This window comes from Myodes glareolus, chromosome 22 (assembly GCF_982192425.1).
Source record: "Myodes glareolus chromosome 22, mMyoGla1.1, whole genome shotgun sequence".
Taxonomy (NCBI): domain Eukaryota; kingdom Metazoa; phylum Chordata; class Mammalia; order Rodentia; family Cricetidae; genus Myodes; species Myodes glareolus.
Window position 1 is genome coordinate 23,501,885 of NC_142047.1, and position 17,501 is coordinate 23,519,385.

At 43.2% G+C, this 17,501-nt stretch overlaps 1 protein-coding gene across 1 annotated transcript in view; it reads left to right on the plus strand.

Annotated features, from left to right (window-relative positions):
* Nup93 (nucleoporin 93) overlaps positions 1-17,209 on the plus strand; it is a 98,152-nt gene extending 80,943 nt beyond the window's left edge. Inside the window, exons 9-22 of the mRNA XM_048428673.3 lie at positions 2,609-2,741; positions 3,446-3,603; positions 4,924-5,089; positions 5,478-5,571; positions 6,797-6,988; positions 7,600-7,726; positions 7,847-7,919; positions 8,165-8,209; positions 9,520-9,636; positions 10,435-10,553; positions 11,173-11,290; positions 11,640-11,723; positions 16,359-16,487; positions 16,929-17,209. Coding sequence (XP_048284630.1) covers positions 2,609-2,741; positions 3,446-3,603; positions 4,924-5,089; positions 5,478-5,571; positions 6,797-6,988; positions 7,600-7,726; positions 7,847-7,919; positions 8,165-8,209; positions 9,520-9,636; positions 10,435-10,553; positions 11,173-11,290; positions 11,640-11,723; positions 16,359-16,487; positions 16,929-17,039 — 1,666 coding nt within the window. The 3' untranslated portion in view covers positions 17,040-17,209. The remainder of the gene's footprint in view (positions 1-2,608; positions 2,742-3,445; positions 3,604-4,923; positions 5,090-5,477; positions 5,572-6,796; positions 6,989-7,599; positions 7,727-7,846; positions 7,920-8,164; positions 8,210-9,519; positions 9,637-10,434; positions 10,554-11,172; positions 11,291-11,639; positions 11,724-16,358; positions 16,488-16,928) is intronic.
* The last annotated feature ends 292 nt before the right edge of the window (positions 17,210-17,501 follow it).

Genomic DNA, 17,501 nt, shown 5'->3' on the forward strand with positions numbered 1-17,501 from the left:
GACTCTATTTTAGCGACAGGGCACTGGGCGTCAGCCTGCTGGCTTGAGAAGAGCTTTGTCAACAAAATAATACTTGGTCAGGAAGTTCTTTGAGGAAATTCAGACTTGATGCTGCAGGAGACTGGTCTTTATATCAAATACTATGCTAATTGCACCTTAGCTACATAAAATGAGCACCCTCTGATGTATATTCACTAACTTCCATTCCTTTGTTACAAATCTGGAACTTAAAAAGGTTTTGGGTTCTGTGTTTTAATTTCTGTAGATTATTTGTGAAGATTTTATAAAGTAATTCTTCAGACTTTAGCTAAACTTTTTTTCCACTTCAGTTTATACTTTTATTTGTGTGGTTGTTTTGCCTGCATGTATTGTATATAGCACATAGTGTCCATGGGGGCCAGGAGAGGGTGTTGGATATCTGGGACTGGAGTTACAGATGGTTGTGAGCCATCATGTGAATCTGGAATTCCAGGTCTCTGGAAGAGCAGCCTGTACTTTCAGCTGATAAGGCATCTCTCCAGCCCCTTTGGCTAAACCTTTGAGATGGAGGTTTGGTTGTATTGATCGTCAACCATAAAGAATCTAATGTAGCAACATTTATTCATTTTAGCTGGCAAATTTTCTTACCCCATATAAAAATCTTAAGAAATTTAAAAAAAATAAAAATAAATTTTTAAAATGCTTTTTCTGACAAACAATCTTTAAACTGGTGCTTCAGCCACTAGACTACATTCCTAAATATGTATCCCATTTTATTATTTGTTGTCCTTAGTTTTTTAAAATGTTTTTAATTTTTTTAGATGTATTTTATGGGTATGAGTGTTTTTCCTCCCAGTACATGTGTGAACCATGTGTGTGCCTGGTGCCAGTGAGATCAGAAAAGGGAACTGGATCTCCTGGAATTGTGCTTCCAGACGGCTGTGAGCCTCCTTGTAGGTACTGGAAATCGAACCCAGGTTCTCTGTAAGAGCAACAAGTTCTCTTAACTGCTGAGCCATCTCTCCAGACCCTTATTTAATGATTCTTTCCTTTGCCCGTTCTCTAGCTCTTTGAAGCTCTTGCCTAACTAACAAAGCCTGTCTTCATCTTTGGAGCAGTGTCACTCTCCGGCAGCATCCTTTGAAAGCTTCCTTATCACCTGTTTGAATATCTGTACTCCATGTTACAGTATTTCTGCTGACAGTATTTCAGATGCTATTCTGCTGACAATATAACATGTTTCAAGTTACATAATCTACCAGATGGTAAAAGAGACTTAGTTCCAAATATGGTTTTTGATATAAGACCAAAAATGTTGAAAATATAGACTTGGTCTGTCCCTTCCATGTTCCAGAGCTTGCAGTGGAATATATTTATCTTGGTTCTCAAGGAGTTTAGGCTTCTTTAATTTAGGATTTTGCCAGCACATAAGTTGTCTTATTGCAAGTTGGAGGAGGTGGTAGTGGGCATCTGTTTGTCCTGGTTACTACAGGGAACTCTGTTCTCTCATCTTGTGCTTTTAAATGCGTATAGTGGTGAGGAGAATGCATTGGTTAATTACCTTACGCTTCTTTTCCATTGTAGAACAATGCACACTTATTTTATAGGGATTTAAGAAGGTGCTGAGAAGAGCTGCAAGAAAGAGGGGGGACACCATTCCTCACACACAGAGGCTCCTGTTGCTTCGTTGTATTTTCCACCCTCTTTTGCTATGAGTATTTAGTTTTATTTTTCTACAGTTATGGTCTAGGTGTGTGTGTGTGTGTGTGTGTGTGTGTGTGTGTGTGTGTGTGTGTAATATGTAGCTTTGTTTGTTTATCTTTTGGTTTTTTCGAGACAAGGTTTCTCTATAGTTTTGGAGCCTGTTCTGGAACTCCCTCTATAGACCAGGCTGGCCTTGAACTCACAGAGATCCACCCCTGTCTCTGCCTCCCCAAGTGCTGGGATTAAAGGCATGCACCACCACTGCTCGGCCTATAATAGTGGTTTTACATAGCTCAACTTCTAATTCTTTAACATCATTTTTATTAGCTGCATCGGATTCCACAATTTGTTCTCTGTAATTGGCCTTTAGGTTCATTCCTGAGTCTTAGGTACACGGCTGAAACGATTGTAGGTTAGGTAGCCATGATCTTTGTAGCATATTTATAAATGCTTCTGGGAATAAACAAAATCATGTTCCTATGTGCATTTGGGTGTCAGGTAGGACATGTAGAGATAGGAAATATATACAAATGTCAATACTGGTAATCTAGGGAAAGGGTGTGTTGCTATTCACTGAACTGTTTTGACTTCATGAAATTTATTTCAAATTCTTTAAAAGTTTTTTGTTGTTGTTGGTTGTTGTTTTGTTTTTTAGCAAGCTCACTAGAATATTAGGGCTCCACCCTTAACGTATTTGAAGCCTTGGTTATAGTCCCCTCAGAATTCTTTGGGGTAACCGTAGTATAAATCTGTACAGTAATGAGAATGGAATTTGCTTCATTAAGCATGTACTGTTTGCTCTTCTGTATGAGACTTAAAATCCAGGCCTTGACCATAGAGTTCATAGTTGAGCATTCTGGATGTGGACATAGATGTGTGAAATACATGTTGCCAACCCTCACTATTTTTTTTTTTTAATTTTCAGTTATAAAAATTATACTCTTGTGACTGTGTTTGGAAATCTGCATCAGGCCCAACTGGGCGGTGTGCCGGGGACTTATCAGCTGGTTCGAAGTTTCCTAAACATTAAACTGCCAGCTCCCTCCCCAGGACTTCAGGTACTAGAAGCATCTTATAGGTAAATAAATTCTGAAACTGTCAGTTGTTCTGAGGTGTTCTCAGTTAAAAGGGGGTTCAGAACCGGGCATTGGGGGAACTCATGCCTTTATTTAATACCAGTACTTGGGAGGAAGAGGCAAGTGGATCTCTGTGAGTTTGAGGTCAGCCTGGTCTACAACGAGGTCCAGGACAGGCTCCAAAGCTACACAGAGAAACCCTGTCTTTTGGAAAAAAAAAAAAAAAAAGGCGGGGTGTGAGGAGTGTTGTGCATGGCGAAGAGGCCAGGGATGAGCAGTTTGGGGCTGTTCCCAGGGGCCCATTGAAAACTAGTTATGCAGGAATCCTGAATAAAGGCAGGAGAGGGAAGTAGTGTTAGGTCCTAGGTGAGTTTTAAAAGTTGAGCTCTAAGAACTCTTAGAAACTTACATGTGGGTATGAGAGACAAAGCAAGGGATCTGTCAGAAAGCATGGGTGTTGTGGGTCAGATGAGCTCTGTTCGCTTCAGAGTAACTCCAGACGCACTACAGTGCTCTTCCAGATTTCTCTGGACAGATTAGTGTTTGCAAAATACAGGGAGTAGGATACTATCAGTGGCTCTTAACTCATGGGGTCATGGTGAGAATTAAGTCCTTTAGCTTATCATCAGCACATCAGAAAATGGCTGATTAGCATTTATTTGACTGACTGGTTTTTTGTCTTTTAGGATGGAGAGGTAGAAGGCCATCCTGTCTGGGCGTTAATTTATTACTGCATGCGCTGTGGAGATCTGCTTGCTGCATCACAAGTCGTCAGTCGAGCCCAGCACCAGCTGGGGGAGTTTAAAACCTGGTTCCAGGAGTACATGAATAGCAAGGATAGAAGGTACACTGCTATGCTCTGCCTGCAGGGTATATTTCGGAAGTTTCCTGTCCCTGGAGGACTGTGCTTAGGATATCCTCTAAGTCAAGGTTGCTTTAGAACATTTTAGCTGAGAGTGTTGGCATGTACTCAGGAGACTGAAGCATCAGGTTGAGTTCAAAGTCAACCTAGACTACATTGTGACTCCTTCTCTCCAAAAACCAAAATTAATAAATAACTGAAATAAAATGATCCTTTTTGTGTTATAGTCACTTTGTTAAACACAGTGTTTTTTGTTCAGTCCTTGTGGAATTATATGCTATACACTTCATAACTCAAAAGTTAGAGCTAGAATTTGATCATCTTGAAATCAGCATATTGTGTTTGTTGAGGTTTTGAGATGTTCTCCTGAACTAAGGAGCCGCTAAACAGCAGTTTTCTTGAGATTTTGCTTATGTAATTGACACACGTTCCATTCAAATCCAGTTTCTATTTATGCACAAACATGGAAGAAATACGGTGCTCCAGGGTCACCTGTGGAAAGCAAATATTCAAATGGTAATGCTGCCATATTAGAAGGTTGTCTCAACTCAGGAGCCTCTGGTTTGCTCATATAGTTTAAAGTAGGATTAGGGCTGAAGATTAGCTCAGGAGAGCATTTGCTGCCTAGTGTGTATAGAGCCTCATATTTGGTCACCACATCCAGCTCAGCAGAAGATCCTGAGCCAAAGATTTTGGTGCAAGTAGCCCATGTGAATAAGGGAATGTGGAGGCCAAGGGATGAAGACAGTTAGAGGAAGAGGTTGGAGAGCTATTTCAGTAGGTGAAGTGCTTGCTGTGCAAGCCTGAGATTAATTCCCAGAATCCTTGTTAGGCATGGTAGCACGTGCTTGTGATCCCAGCATTGGAAAGGCGGAGAAAGAACGGTTAAGGATTTCTGGGACTCTGGCCAGTCAACGTAGACTAATTGGCAAGATCTAGACCATTGAGAGATACCATATAAAAAAGACACCACCTAAAGAATGGCATGAAAGGTTGACTTCTGGCCTCTATAGTCTACTATACACAAATGTACATTCAGACATACATATGACAACAGTACAGTTAAGGGAAGAGCCCACTCTATCACTACTTGAGGGATGCTCCAGTGGAATAATGATCTCTAGCATTTCTGACCTTCCCCCAGAAGTCTTAGGACTGGAGAAAAGCTGATGGGCCAAAGAACATGGTGCTAGTAGTTACAAGTCAGATGGAAGTGGTCATTGATGGAGAGCTTCCTGTTACATGGATGCTTTTACTTGGCCTTTGAGGATCTTTGCTGAGTCTGTGTCTCTGTGTCTTCAGATTGTCTCCAGCTACTGAAAACAAGCTCCGCCTTCACTATCGCAGAGCCCTCAGGAACAACACAGACCCCTATAAGCGTGCTGTGTACTGTATCATTGGCAGATGCGACATCACCGACAATCAGAGCGAAGTAGCAGACAAGACTGAGGACTACCTATGGTTAAAAGTAGGCACAGCTTCACTTACTAACTCAAGTTCTTCAGTCTCTTTACCTGCTTAATGCATGATGTTTGTGTGCTGATCAGGACAGGGCCATGGAATTTCTGTCTGTCAGCCCTGTTTTTTATTGTACAATTTCCACTAATGTCTACACAGTTAGCTTCCTTCTTCTTCTTTCCTTCCCTCTCCCCTTCTCCCTTTTTCCTTCCCTTATGCATTGTTAAGGATAGAATACAGGTATCAGGCATGCTCTACCATGGAGCTACAACCCAGCCCCAGGGTCTCATGCAACCTCCAGCTCACAGCTGGAGCATGGCTGCTGGACAGTCACAGCTGGACATATGACTGCAGATGTAGTTTGAACCAATGTGTGTGTGTTTCCTTTGGGGATCTAGTTGAACCAGGTGTGTTTTGATGATGACGGCACCAGCTCACCACAAGACAGGCTCACTCTCTCACAATTCCAGAAGCAGCTGCTCGAAGACTATGGTAAGATCCTGGACAGTCACCTTCTCTCCTTATTGGACACATGGCTCACCTGTGGGGAAGTCCTTCACACATAAACTCCTCTATTGAGTTTTAGCCATTTTCAATCAGGTAGAGACTTATGCATTAAGAAATGTGTATCAGTTTGGCGGTGGTGCACATCTTTAATCCCAGCACTCAGGAGGCAGAGGCAGGCGGATCTCTGTGAGTTCAAGGCCAGCCTGGTCTACAAGGGCTAATTCCAGGACAGGCTCTCCAAAGCTACAGAGAAACCCTGTCTCGAAAAAAGAAAAGAAAAAATATGTATCACCTGTATACAATACTTGGGAGACTGAGGCGGAAAGATCATGAGTTCAAGGCCAGTGTGGGCTTCAGAGTGAAGCAATTTAGAGAGATTTTTGTCTCAGATAAGAATTAAAGGGTCTGGGACTGTAGCTCCTTAGTGAAGTACTTACTGACATTCCAGAAGCCTTCAGATTGATCGATCTCTGGCACCACCAAAAGAAAAAAATGGGGGGCGGGATCTATGGCTTCCATGGTCATAGACTATAAACTTTTTCTAGTTTTTGCTTGGGAGGGATGTAAATAAGGCCTTAGTTGTTGCTCCCTTAGGTCTTGCTAGTGGTCATATCTGGCTACAAAGGAGAGATCTTAGCTTTTCCCTTTGACCTCATTGGTGAGCAGCTCTGGGAAGTGAAGGATCAGCAGCTGCAGCTAGTGCTGCTGAGTTCAGAGTTCTGTGAATCAAGTACGCTTCATTCAGTGTCTCTGCAGTTTCCATAGCTGTTCATACTGAAGACAGACTGTCACTTTGGAGAATTCAAACGTCTTCAGTACAAACAGCTTAAATCTTACATCGGGACTGCTGCTTGCCAGTCATGTAGTGAGGCCTAGAGAAAGTAGAGGAACTGGGTCTTTTTTTATTTTGTTTAAGTCAAGGTCTCTCTTTGGCTGTCCTAGAATTCATTTTGTAGACCAGACTGATCTTAAACTCAGAGAGATTCACCTCTCTGCCTTTCTATTACTATGACTTAAAGTATTAGAGACATGTGCCACCTTGCCTGGCTCCAGTCATATTTCATGTAGTTTACTGTGTCCAGAGTCGCTTCAGCTAGTTTGAGATCATGTTGGTATTTTCTCCCTACCCAGTAAGGCCAGTAGTAGATACCCAGGGTTTCATCACTGGTAGCAGCTTCCTTCTGAGTTGGTTTCATCTCCTCTCCTCCAGGCGAGTCCCACTTCACGGTGAACCAGCAGCCCTTCCTCTACTTCCAAGTGCTGTTCCTGACTGCACAGTTTGAGGCTGCCATTGCCTTTCTCTTCCGTATGGAGCGTCTGCGCTGCCATGCTGTCCATGTGGCCCTGGTGCTGTTTGAGCTAAAGCTGCTTTTAAAATCCTCAGGGCAGAGTGCTCAGCTCCGTGAGTATTTAGGCCTTAGCTGGTAGTGATGTGCAGAGCACATCTTCCCATTGGTCATAGTGGCTGTGGAATGGCAAACTCTCGAGATTCAGTCATTTTCGAGCATTATAGCCACTTGAGCTTTTATATTAGTGTTACAAGTGCTTGGTTGTAACCCCTCAGCATTTCCTGGAATGTTAAAGGGTGATGCCAGGCACTAGATTTGTGCCAAAGTCCTCTAAGAGTTACAAATATCATGCCCACTTGGGATTTGGTTTTAAAGACTTTGGAAACCCCAGCTAGCCACCTCTACCTACCTACCCAGGTGGGAGAGGCAAGTGGAGAGGCAGGCAGATGTGAGTGAGTGGGTCCTTAGTGGGTCAGTATATGAGCCTTATGGTCGGGTACTAAGACATTTCCTATAAAGGCCATCATGCTGGCCATTCATCCTAGGAGACATTTTCCTCTACTGTCTGTACAGAGGAAAGAATGACAGTGGTGAGCTCCCATTGGGAAATGTGGAGTGAGTGGGCTGCAAAAATGCATACTTCTAGCCTCGTACATCCAATTTCAATGGGTTCTGGGGCTCAGAGGAGCTGTAAGAATGTGAGCCCTTCTTTTCTCATGTGCAGTCAGCCACGAACCTGGGGACCCTCCCTGCATGCGACGGCTGAACTTTGTGCGTCTGCTCATGCTCTACACCCGAAAGTTTGAGTCCACGGATCCAAGGGAAGCACTCCAGTACTTTTACTTCCTCAGGTGAAACTTGCTTTTGCCTTTTTACTTGGCTCCCTTTTATTTCTCCATTCTGAGAATGACTCTAAGAGACTCTTTGAGTTCATACCACAATCCACCCAAGCTGTCCCTGTGCTTTTGTAGGGACGAGAAAGACAGTCAAGGAGAAAACATGTTTCTGCGCTGTGTGAGCGAGCTTGTGATAGAAAGTCGAGAGGTAGGTCAGCTTTCTGCTCACTCTGGCGGAAGTTTTCAATGTGTTCTCATGCGTTGTTCCTTGAATATGTTGTGCATGGCCTAGAGTTAGAGGTGGGTGGAGCTTTCTTTGGTTTGTAACAGTGACAGTACTGATCTCAGTCTCACTGTGGTCTAGTCTGTGCCCCTTCCATGTTTTTCCCTAAGAAATTGTGTGTTATGTTTATTTCCTTGATCAGTAAGCTAAATATATCTTTTCCTCCACAGTTTGATATGATCCTTGGGAAACTAGAGAACGACGGGAGTAGAAAGGTGGGTTAAGGGTGCCCCTAACCTCAGAGGACAAGTTACACTATAGGGGTCACATCTGGACACGATCATTTTAACAAAGAAAGATGAAATTACAGCCCAGCCAATAGCAGCCCAGATGAGAGGCCTGATGGTTCTGAAGATGGTAGTCCATCTTCTTGGGCATTGTGCCAGGGTTTTGTGGGCACTCTCTTACTCAGTTACAACAATCGCCAACAAAGTGAGAACCATTATGTAACATGAAGGTCTGGCTTGTTGGGGTTTCTTATATTAACCCATTATTCTTAATTCTGTAACATGAAGGGGCTTGCTTGTTGGGGTATCTGTCCCACCTGGTACCCCACAACCGGCAAGCCTCAAAGAAAATCACACAGAGGACTCCATAAGATTATAAATTGATTGACCCATTAGTTCAGTCTTCTTATTAGCTCTTATAGCTTATATTAACCCATTATTCTTATCTATGTTAGCTACATGACTCAGTACCTTTCTCAGAGGGATAGCTCACATCTTGCCTCTTCGGTGATCTGGGCAGAACTGTGGAGGGAGCTTCCTGCTTCCCAGAATACTCCAGTTCTCATCGCCCCGCCTCTATTTCCTGTCTGGTTGACCCACCTATACTTCCTGCCTGGCCAATCAGCGTTTATTTAAAACATGATTGACAAAATACAGACAGTTCTCCCGCACCACCATTATCGTCTGTTTTGCAAATAAGAAAGCAGAAATAAGACAGGTTAATTAATTATTTTCTTCAATACCACACAACTGGAATCTGAACATATATATTTTATTGATCCAGGGCAGATCACTCCAACTTGGTCCAGCCCTGATGGATCATTAGCCTGGATAAGCACAAGTGTTGCTGCATAGTCCATAACCCCTCCCCTATCCTGGGGCCTCAGACTGTTCTGATCATGTGCCTGCTATTGGATGGTGATGGAGACTTTTTCAAAGTACTCACCACCACTTCATGTCCTCTTTAGTATCTATCTTAGAAAGCAAATTGAAAGTCTTGAAAATAATTTTCTCATAACTTCCTGATTAAGAATCATTAATAGTTTTACCTACTCTCAGTCATTTTAGAAAGTCTTTCAGAAGCCACAAATGTGCCATAGCCAACTCCACAGTGCTTCCATTAAATGTGCCCCGTCTTTCTTTCCATGGTCTTGGTTGGGGTTTGTCTTCAGGAGAGCCTGAGTCTGGCGATGAAAACGTGTTGAGTAGGGCAAGCACTTCCAGTTCAAGTGCTTCTGTGTCACAGTTGCTGCTGGGTGATGAGTCTCTTCCTCCCCCTTGGTAATTTGTCTTCTCAGCCTGGAGTCATTGATAAGTTTACCAATGACACAAAGCCAATTATCAACAAAGTTGCTTCCGTGGCAGAAAATAAAGGACTATTTGAAGAAGCAGCCAAGCTTTATGACCTTGCCAAGGTAAATGTGCCCCTTTCATGCCTCTTTTCTTCTCTGTGCTGATAGCTCTGCCGGCCTTTTAGCATAAATGCTCAAGCTTCAGCGCCATCTTGTTTATCACTGTCCCTGCTAGAGTACTTTTTCTGACATGTTAATGGTTCAGTTGGGGTAAAATTCCCTTTTTACAGACATTTTATTGCCCAAAAGGTATCTCTGACTAAAGAAGATAACATACTGAAAGGCTTTCATATAGGCATTGTCAGAGCCACCATGGTTTCCTGTGGTAGCCTTCTGCAGTAGCCAACAGTGTGTAGTCCAAGAGCCTGGGTTAAATGCATCTCCCTAAGAATATGTGATGACTGCTGATGATTTAAGTGACCTAAAAAGGCAGGTTTCCTGGGACTGGAGCGATGGATCGCTGGTTAAAAGCACTTGTTACTCTTCTTGAGAATCCAGGTTGGTTCCCAGAGTCCACTTGGTGGCTCACAACCATCCATAATTACCAGTTGCAGTGGCCTCTGTAGGCAACAGGCATATAGATGGTGCATATACATATGTGTAGACAAAACACACACACATAAAAATAAGTAAATCTTCAAGTAAAATATTTTTCTAAATTTAAAAATGCTGTGATTGGGGTATAATTAGGACATAGGAGAATATGCGGGTGATAATTCATTAGATGGACTGTCCTTGGCTGTCTCCAGTCTCAGTATATAGAAAAGATCTGTTCATCACCCCTGAAAGTTGCTGTTTTTATTTTGCTTATTTAATTTGTTCTTTTGTTGATTGTTTTCTTAATCTTAAAAACTTGAACAGAACGCTGACAAGGTTTTGGAGCTGATGAACAAACTACTGAGCCCTGTGGTCCCACAGATCAGTGCCCCACAGTCCAACAAGGAAAGACTGAAGAACATGGCCCTCTCCATTGCCGAGCGGTAAGGCCAGGGCCAGGGGGCCTGATCACAGGTCACTGTGCCACGCTGCTGCATATTCAGCTTCTCTAGTACTAGCAGACAGCTTCACAGAGGCTATTCTAATGCACCTTCTTCTAGAACACCCTGTGATCATAGTGGTTTTGTGGGCACTGTTATAGAATCCACTTTCCTCCCCAGTAAAGTCACTGAGTTCTCAGACTGTGACCAACTTAACTCCAGAGGAGACTTGACTTGAGATGCTTTCCTTCAGCAACAACACACACATACACAAACCTCTGGCAAGTGAGACCTCTCCACTTAGGCAGTAATCCTCAGCATTGGTCTTCAGGGTTTTAACAAATGGAGTTCTCATCTCCTTCCTAAAGACTTGGCTCTAGAGTTACTGGTAGACACTAGAGAAGCATGCTTCACTCAGAATGTGTAGTTAGAGTATTGCCAAATCTACATTACTCATCCCTTTACAATGTCAGAAGTGAACGCTGTTCACCTCTCCCTAGTGCCCGTCTTCCAGAGTGCTTAGGAGGTTGATGCGTTTGAAATGCTGTCCCAAGGTTAGGGTTCTGTGGCCAGCCATGCTCCACCGTTGCTTCCCTCAGTGCCCCTCTTTTTTGTCTTTCAGGTACAGGGCTCAGGGAATAAGTGCAAATAAGTTTGTGGACTCCACATTCTACCTCCTCTTGGACTTGATAACGTTTTTTGACGAGTATCACAGTGGTCATGTTGACAGAGCTTTTGACGTGAGTTTCTGCAGGGCATCACTACTGTGCCTGTCAGTGAGGAGGGCAAGTGTGAGTCTAGGATGTGAAGATGCTGTGCCCAGCTGCCTCTTCTTTCGCTCTGCTTCTTTCCTCTCCCTTCTAATCTAGACACAGGCTTCTGAAAGAAGTGGGGGTTTCCGAAATTTAGAATTGGGTCTAGAAATGACAACAAAAATCCAGTTAGTAAGTTAGGGTCAAAGCTTTTCTGTACATGAAGAGTGCATTTTCTATTAAAAGCCGTTTTTGCACCAGCTGACTATTACCTTTGGGGGATGATATGACTCTGATGCTGTGTCATATGGGCTTGGTGATGTTTTCTTTTAAACAGATCATTGACCGTTTGAAGCTGGTGCCTTTGAACCAGGAAAGTGTGGAAGAAAGGGTGGCTGCCTTCAGAAACTTCAGTGATGAAGTGAGTCTTTACTCATTTCAGAATTGTTTCCCTCCCTTCCAACTGAAAGCTTAATTTTTTTAATTGTTTGTGTGATGTGTGTTTTTGTATGTTCCCATGTATATGGTCATGTGTGTGGGTACGTGTGGAGACCCTCAGATGATGATGGGTGTCTTCCTCAGTTGCTCTCCACTTTATATTCTGAGGCAGACCTGGGAGACATAGGGTATAAGTCATGGGGTATACGTCATGCACCCTGTGGGTATACTTCAGTATTAAAATATCATCTCACATACATAGACAATAAGAGAATTCAGCCAGACTCACAGGTCAACCAAAACCTTGTTTCTCGAAGAACACATTGTATTTGTAACATGAGGGTCGGCTTGTTGGGGTTTCCGTCCAGCCCGGTACCCCACAGCCGGCATGCCCCAAAGAGAAAATCAATCACACAGAGATCTCTATAAGTTATAAAGCTGATTGGCCCATTAGGTCAGGCTACTTATTAGCTTTTATAACTTATGCTACCCTATTATCCTTATCTACGTTAGCACATGGCTCAGTACCTTTTCCAGCGGGGCAGTTTACATCTTTCCTCTCCAGTGGTCTGGGCAGAACTGCGGAGGGAGCTTTCTGCTTTCCAGAATACTCCCAGTCTCTTTCTCCACCTCTACTTCCTGTCTGGCTTTCCCGCCTATATTGCCTGCCTGGCAAATCAGCGTTTTATTAAAATATGATTGACAGAATACAGACAATTCTCCCACACCATTGTATGAACTCACAAAACACCAGAGAGCTGAAATTGAACCCGTTCTAGAAAAATCTAGTCTAGATGACTATCATAATTAGAATTCTCAGTTACTAGGTTCATTAAAACAGAAAGCTGGAGCTGGGGGCAGATGGCTCAGTAGATAAAGTGTTTGATGTGCAAGTGTGAGGACCTGAGCTTGGATGACCAGTGCCTACCTAACAGTAGAGTACGTAAAAGTTGGCCATGGCAGCATGTATCTATAACCCTAGCACTCAGGGTGGGAGTCAGGTTGCTGGCCAAAATGCTGGGCTCCGGGTTCCTTGAGAAATACTTTCTCAAAAGGTAAAGAGCCACAGAGAAAAAAACCTAATGTTAGTCTCTAGTTTCAACACGTGCACACATGAATATGTATACCCACACATGTGTAAATACAGTAGGTAATTTTCTCTAAAGAAACAAATGACCATGGACTGTTATCACCCCCAGAAGCCCTAGGTTCACTGCCTCTCCAGGGCTTCAAGTTTGTCACCATCTAGCTCAGGGTGCTCTGCTGGGCTATGTATGGAACCACTAAGAGAGCTTTAAATCTCTGAGCATCCAGGCCATGCCCGCATGGTTCTATTTACCCTGCTGGGGCTATAGCAAGATCCTCCCCTGATCATTCCATGTAGACTCAGGTAAGAATTTTCTTTAGAACATAGATACTCTACTCTGGACACAGCTGCCTGGGCTAGCTTCTCCATGTGAGGAAGGTGTGACTGTTGGGACCATGGCACATAAGCTCAGAAATCGTCCTCTGTCATCTTTCACTTCACACAGGGAGGATTCTGCTCTTAGCCATTCTTCCTTTGTTATTTCTTACCCTCCCTATATACAAGGTTTGTTGCTTCATGAGCTAAAGTCAATACTAGGCTCTGTTCCGTTAGGCTTCCTAAGGAAGGACCAGTGGAGACAGGGGCAGACCTGAAGCAATGGGGAGTTGTGGGGAACTGGGGAACCATATGCATCCCTTACCCTCTAATACTAGATACAGATACTTTTGACCTTGTTATGCTGGCCAGCAGAGCCACCATGCTTGGAGTTGGTGCCTGAGCTTTGGGCATGCTGCCCCACTAAAAGTATCATAAGGGAGCAGGGTCTGGTCTGTTGGAGGAGAGGGCCGCTTGTTTATCCCAGCTGCCTGGCTAGCTTAGCATTGAAATAACCACACAGAAACTGTATTAATTCAATTACTGCTTGGCCCATTAGCTGTAGTTTCTTATTGGCTAATTCTTACATCTTAATTTTACTCATTTCTATTAATCTGTGTATCGCCACATGGCAGTGGCTTACCGGCCCTTCTGTCTCGGGTGGAGGATCCATAGCTTCTCTCTGACTCTGCTTTCTTCCTCCCAGAATTCAGTTCTGTTGTCTTTTCCGCCTACCTAAGTTCTGCCCTATCAGGCCAAGGCAGTTTCTTTATTCATTAACCAATACAAGCAACACACAGAGGGGACTCCCACATTACCTCCCCTTTTCTGTTTAAATAAAAAGGAAGGTTTTAACTTTAACATAGTAAACTTGCACATAACAGGTATCAAGCAAGAGTCACAGTTACAATATTTCTATTTACTTTTTATTTTTTGGTTTTTTGAGACAGGGTTTCTCTGTAGCTTTGGAGCCTGTCCTGGAGCTAGCTCTTGTAAACCAGGCTGGCCTCGAACTCACAGAGATCCACCTGCCTCTGCCTCCCAAGTGCTGGGATTAAAGGCGTGTGCCACCACCACCCGGCTGTCTTTTATCATAACTAAGGAAAACTATAACTATAAATTCTTCAACTCCATCAAAGACTCCAGAAGGCTATGATATTACCTAAGTAAACAGGAAGTGCATTATAAACAACTTCCAAAACTCTAGAATTGACAGAGACATCTCGCTGCCTAGACAGTCACCCAGAGTTCTTCTGTAACGTTGGGACATCTGTCTTCAGCCTACAGGCCCATAGTATCCAGCAGACTTTTCCATGAAGCAGGAAATTTCAAAGACAGTTTAGTCACTTCTGTGTCCTGCAGAATGTCTTGCAGCCTCTTTTATGAACCCCGAAGGATCGTCTCACCTTTAGGCAAGTTCAGCAGTCATTTCTCTGTGGGTACTGCATGTCCAGTGAAGCAGTCCAGGCAAGAGCAGTTTCTTGCCCAAATGACTAAGGAGCCTCTTTGATGCCCATCTTCCTCTTGAAGTAATTGGTGCTGCCAGGAGCAGACATGTCTCACCATCATGAAAAGTCCTAAGTTATTAAAACATTTTAAGTGCCATATTTTATAGTCTTTGAAAAGTTTGAAGAATACCTATCTAACTGAAATATATCTCTATATATCTAGAAAATCTAACTATCATGAGTACAGCTTGACTATTATAGATGACTATCTATTAACCTGTATTTCTTAATTATACATTACATTTTTAAATGAGCTACATAATCACAATACTTTAATCAAGATCAGAAATACACATACAACAAAATTGACCTTAAATTTGTATCAATAAACCAAGATCCATACCAAAGCAAATTATTCATTTCTATAGCATATCCCCCTTTAAGTGTAAATAAACAGTTATAAACAATATTTGGGAATATGGGTGTAGATTTGTCCATACTGCTTCCTGCTGATTGGAGGCGCTGTTAATCAGATCTTTTATGGTGTATCCTGCATGCTAGGTTCATCTCAGTCAGCAGTTGGGCGAAGTAATTTTTTGAGGGTGTTTTCAGGAGGCCTTGGTCCATGAAACCATATTTGCCTGGAAGCAATCCATAGGTTCTCATCTTCTGTGAAAACAAAAGAAGAACCTCTTTTCCCAAGCAACATGTTCTTAGACCCGAATTCTGACATCAAGATACCTTTATAATATATATGCTGGTTTAGCTTAGCAGCCCATACAATGAAATGTCTCTCTGTACTTAGCTCCTTCACAGTCAAAAAACTCAAAGAAAACACAATAATATGAATATAATCCAAACTCTGTGAATTTTCCATCTTTACATGGCTTATTTTTCTTTGCTCCCTTTTATCTATGTTTATACTCTGTCTCTTTAGAGACTTTTTTTAAAAAACTATTTACTTTTCCAACTCTATATACTCTTTTTCTTCTCTCTCCCAAGCCTACGTACATTTATCTAACACTGTGACCCATTTAGAATTCTTTTATGTCTGAATCTGTCCTTATTGTACTATCTGTAATTATTTACTGATCAGAAGCGTTTCTTAAAATGCTAAGCAGCTTGGTCTCAGTGGCCCTGGGTGCTGGCTCCGCCTCTCTCAGGCTTTAAATATGGTGGAGGTAGTTCACCTCAGCTCTAGGACTGCCAGATGGGAGCTATCCTCACCACTTAAACTCTGGGTAGCACCATGCAGCATATAACCCCCCCCCTTTTTTTTTTTTTTGAGTAAAAGCTAAATCCGCCATGCAGCGCACTTCGTGGCCTAGAAATATCTCTGTGTATGGTGGCAGGAATCCTCCATGCTCTACTGCTTGTGCACACCTAGTAGATCTGATCCCGCTGCCTGCCCAGGCGGGGAGCGCTGAGCCGTGAGCATGGTCTCAGCGACTTTCCTCCTGACCCCGAGTGGGCACACAAACTCCCGGGCCCACAAATGCCATTGAAATGCTCCATTGTCGGAGTTCGCGCTGGCGAAATGGCCCAGAAAGCCACGTTTTAAAGGGTCAGTGGCCAGTGAGTGCCAGCTCCAAGAATTTGATGCCACTCTTGACATCACAGTGCTGCTGGCTCCTTTTTGGTGACTATAGTTGTCCATCGGCAACCATCAGATGTAGCATGACCAGGCAGAGGCCATGGTCCCTCCACTTACTGCTCCCTCTGGGGACTGGGTCTCTTTCACTTATTCCAGGTGTTTTTCTCTCTGTAGATCAGGCACAACCTCTCAGAAGTACTTCTCGCCACCATGAACATCCTGTTCACACAGTTTAAGAGGCTCAAGGGAACAAGTCCATCTTCAGCATCCAGGCCCCAGCGAGTCATCGAAGACCGTGACTCTGTAAGATCCCTGAGAAACATTGCTGAGAATCATCTTGCTGGTTTGCAATTGCCCAGCCCTCTTGGATCACACACCCCAACCCTTCTTCCTTTGGGACCTGGCACCAGTATAAATCTTATACAGGAAGCTTTTGGGAGGAATCAAGTGGTGGGATCACTGCTGTTCTCAAACTAGGGGGAGGGGTGGGGTGGAAGTCAAACAGAATGATAATTTGTGGTTGGTTCCTTACAGTGTGTTGGGCTGAGACAGCTCTCTGACAGAGCAAGCAGTCTTTGCTCAGTCAAGAGCTCCGACTCCCTGTGGAATATGGCAGTGGAGGCTAAGGCATTCCTGACACCACGTATACAGCATAGAAGAGGCCGTGGTGGTTCTCGGTGGTTCTCAGTGCATCACTCTGGATTAACAGTTAACCAGTTTTCTTGTCTTGATCTTTTCTCTCAGCAACTCCGAAGTCAAGCCAGAGCACTGATTACCTTTGCTGGAATGATACCCTATCGGACATCTGGGGACACCAATGCCAGGCTGGTGCAGATGGAGGTCCTCATGAATTAAGTGCTGTGTTTGATAGGGTCTGGGGCTGCCTGTACACTATCAGTATATTAGTCACGTGGGTCAGCTGGGTTGGGCTTCCCAGTTTTGTTTCTGTTGTATTGTGTTGTGTTTTTTGTATTATGTATTTTTGTCAGTACCAATAAATTTCTTTGATTTGTATTTCTTTTAAACATTTTTTTCTTTTCTTTTTTTTTCTTTAAAATTTTGGGTTTTTTTCTTGTTTTGTTTTGGGGTGTGTGTGTGTGTGTGTGTGTGTGTGTGTGTGTTTATTCGGGAAATGTTGGCAATAGTTTTGACCCAGAGAAGGAGAGGTAACATAGGTGTCTGTAATTTGGCTAATATGACTTTAAATGATTAAAAAAATATTCATCGTGAGCAAGGAATCAAAGCCTTTGGAGTCGCATTCACTCAGATACTGCAGTCCATAAAAGCAGAGTCACAGTGCATTTTCCCAAGGCTAGC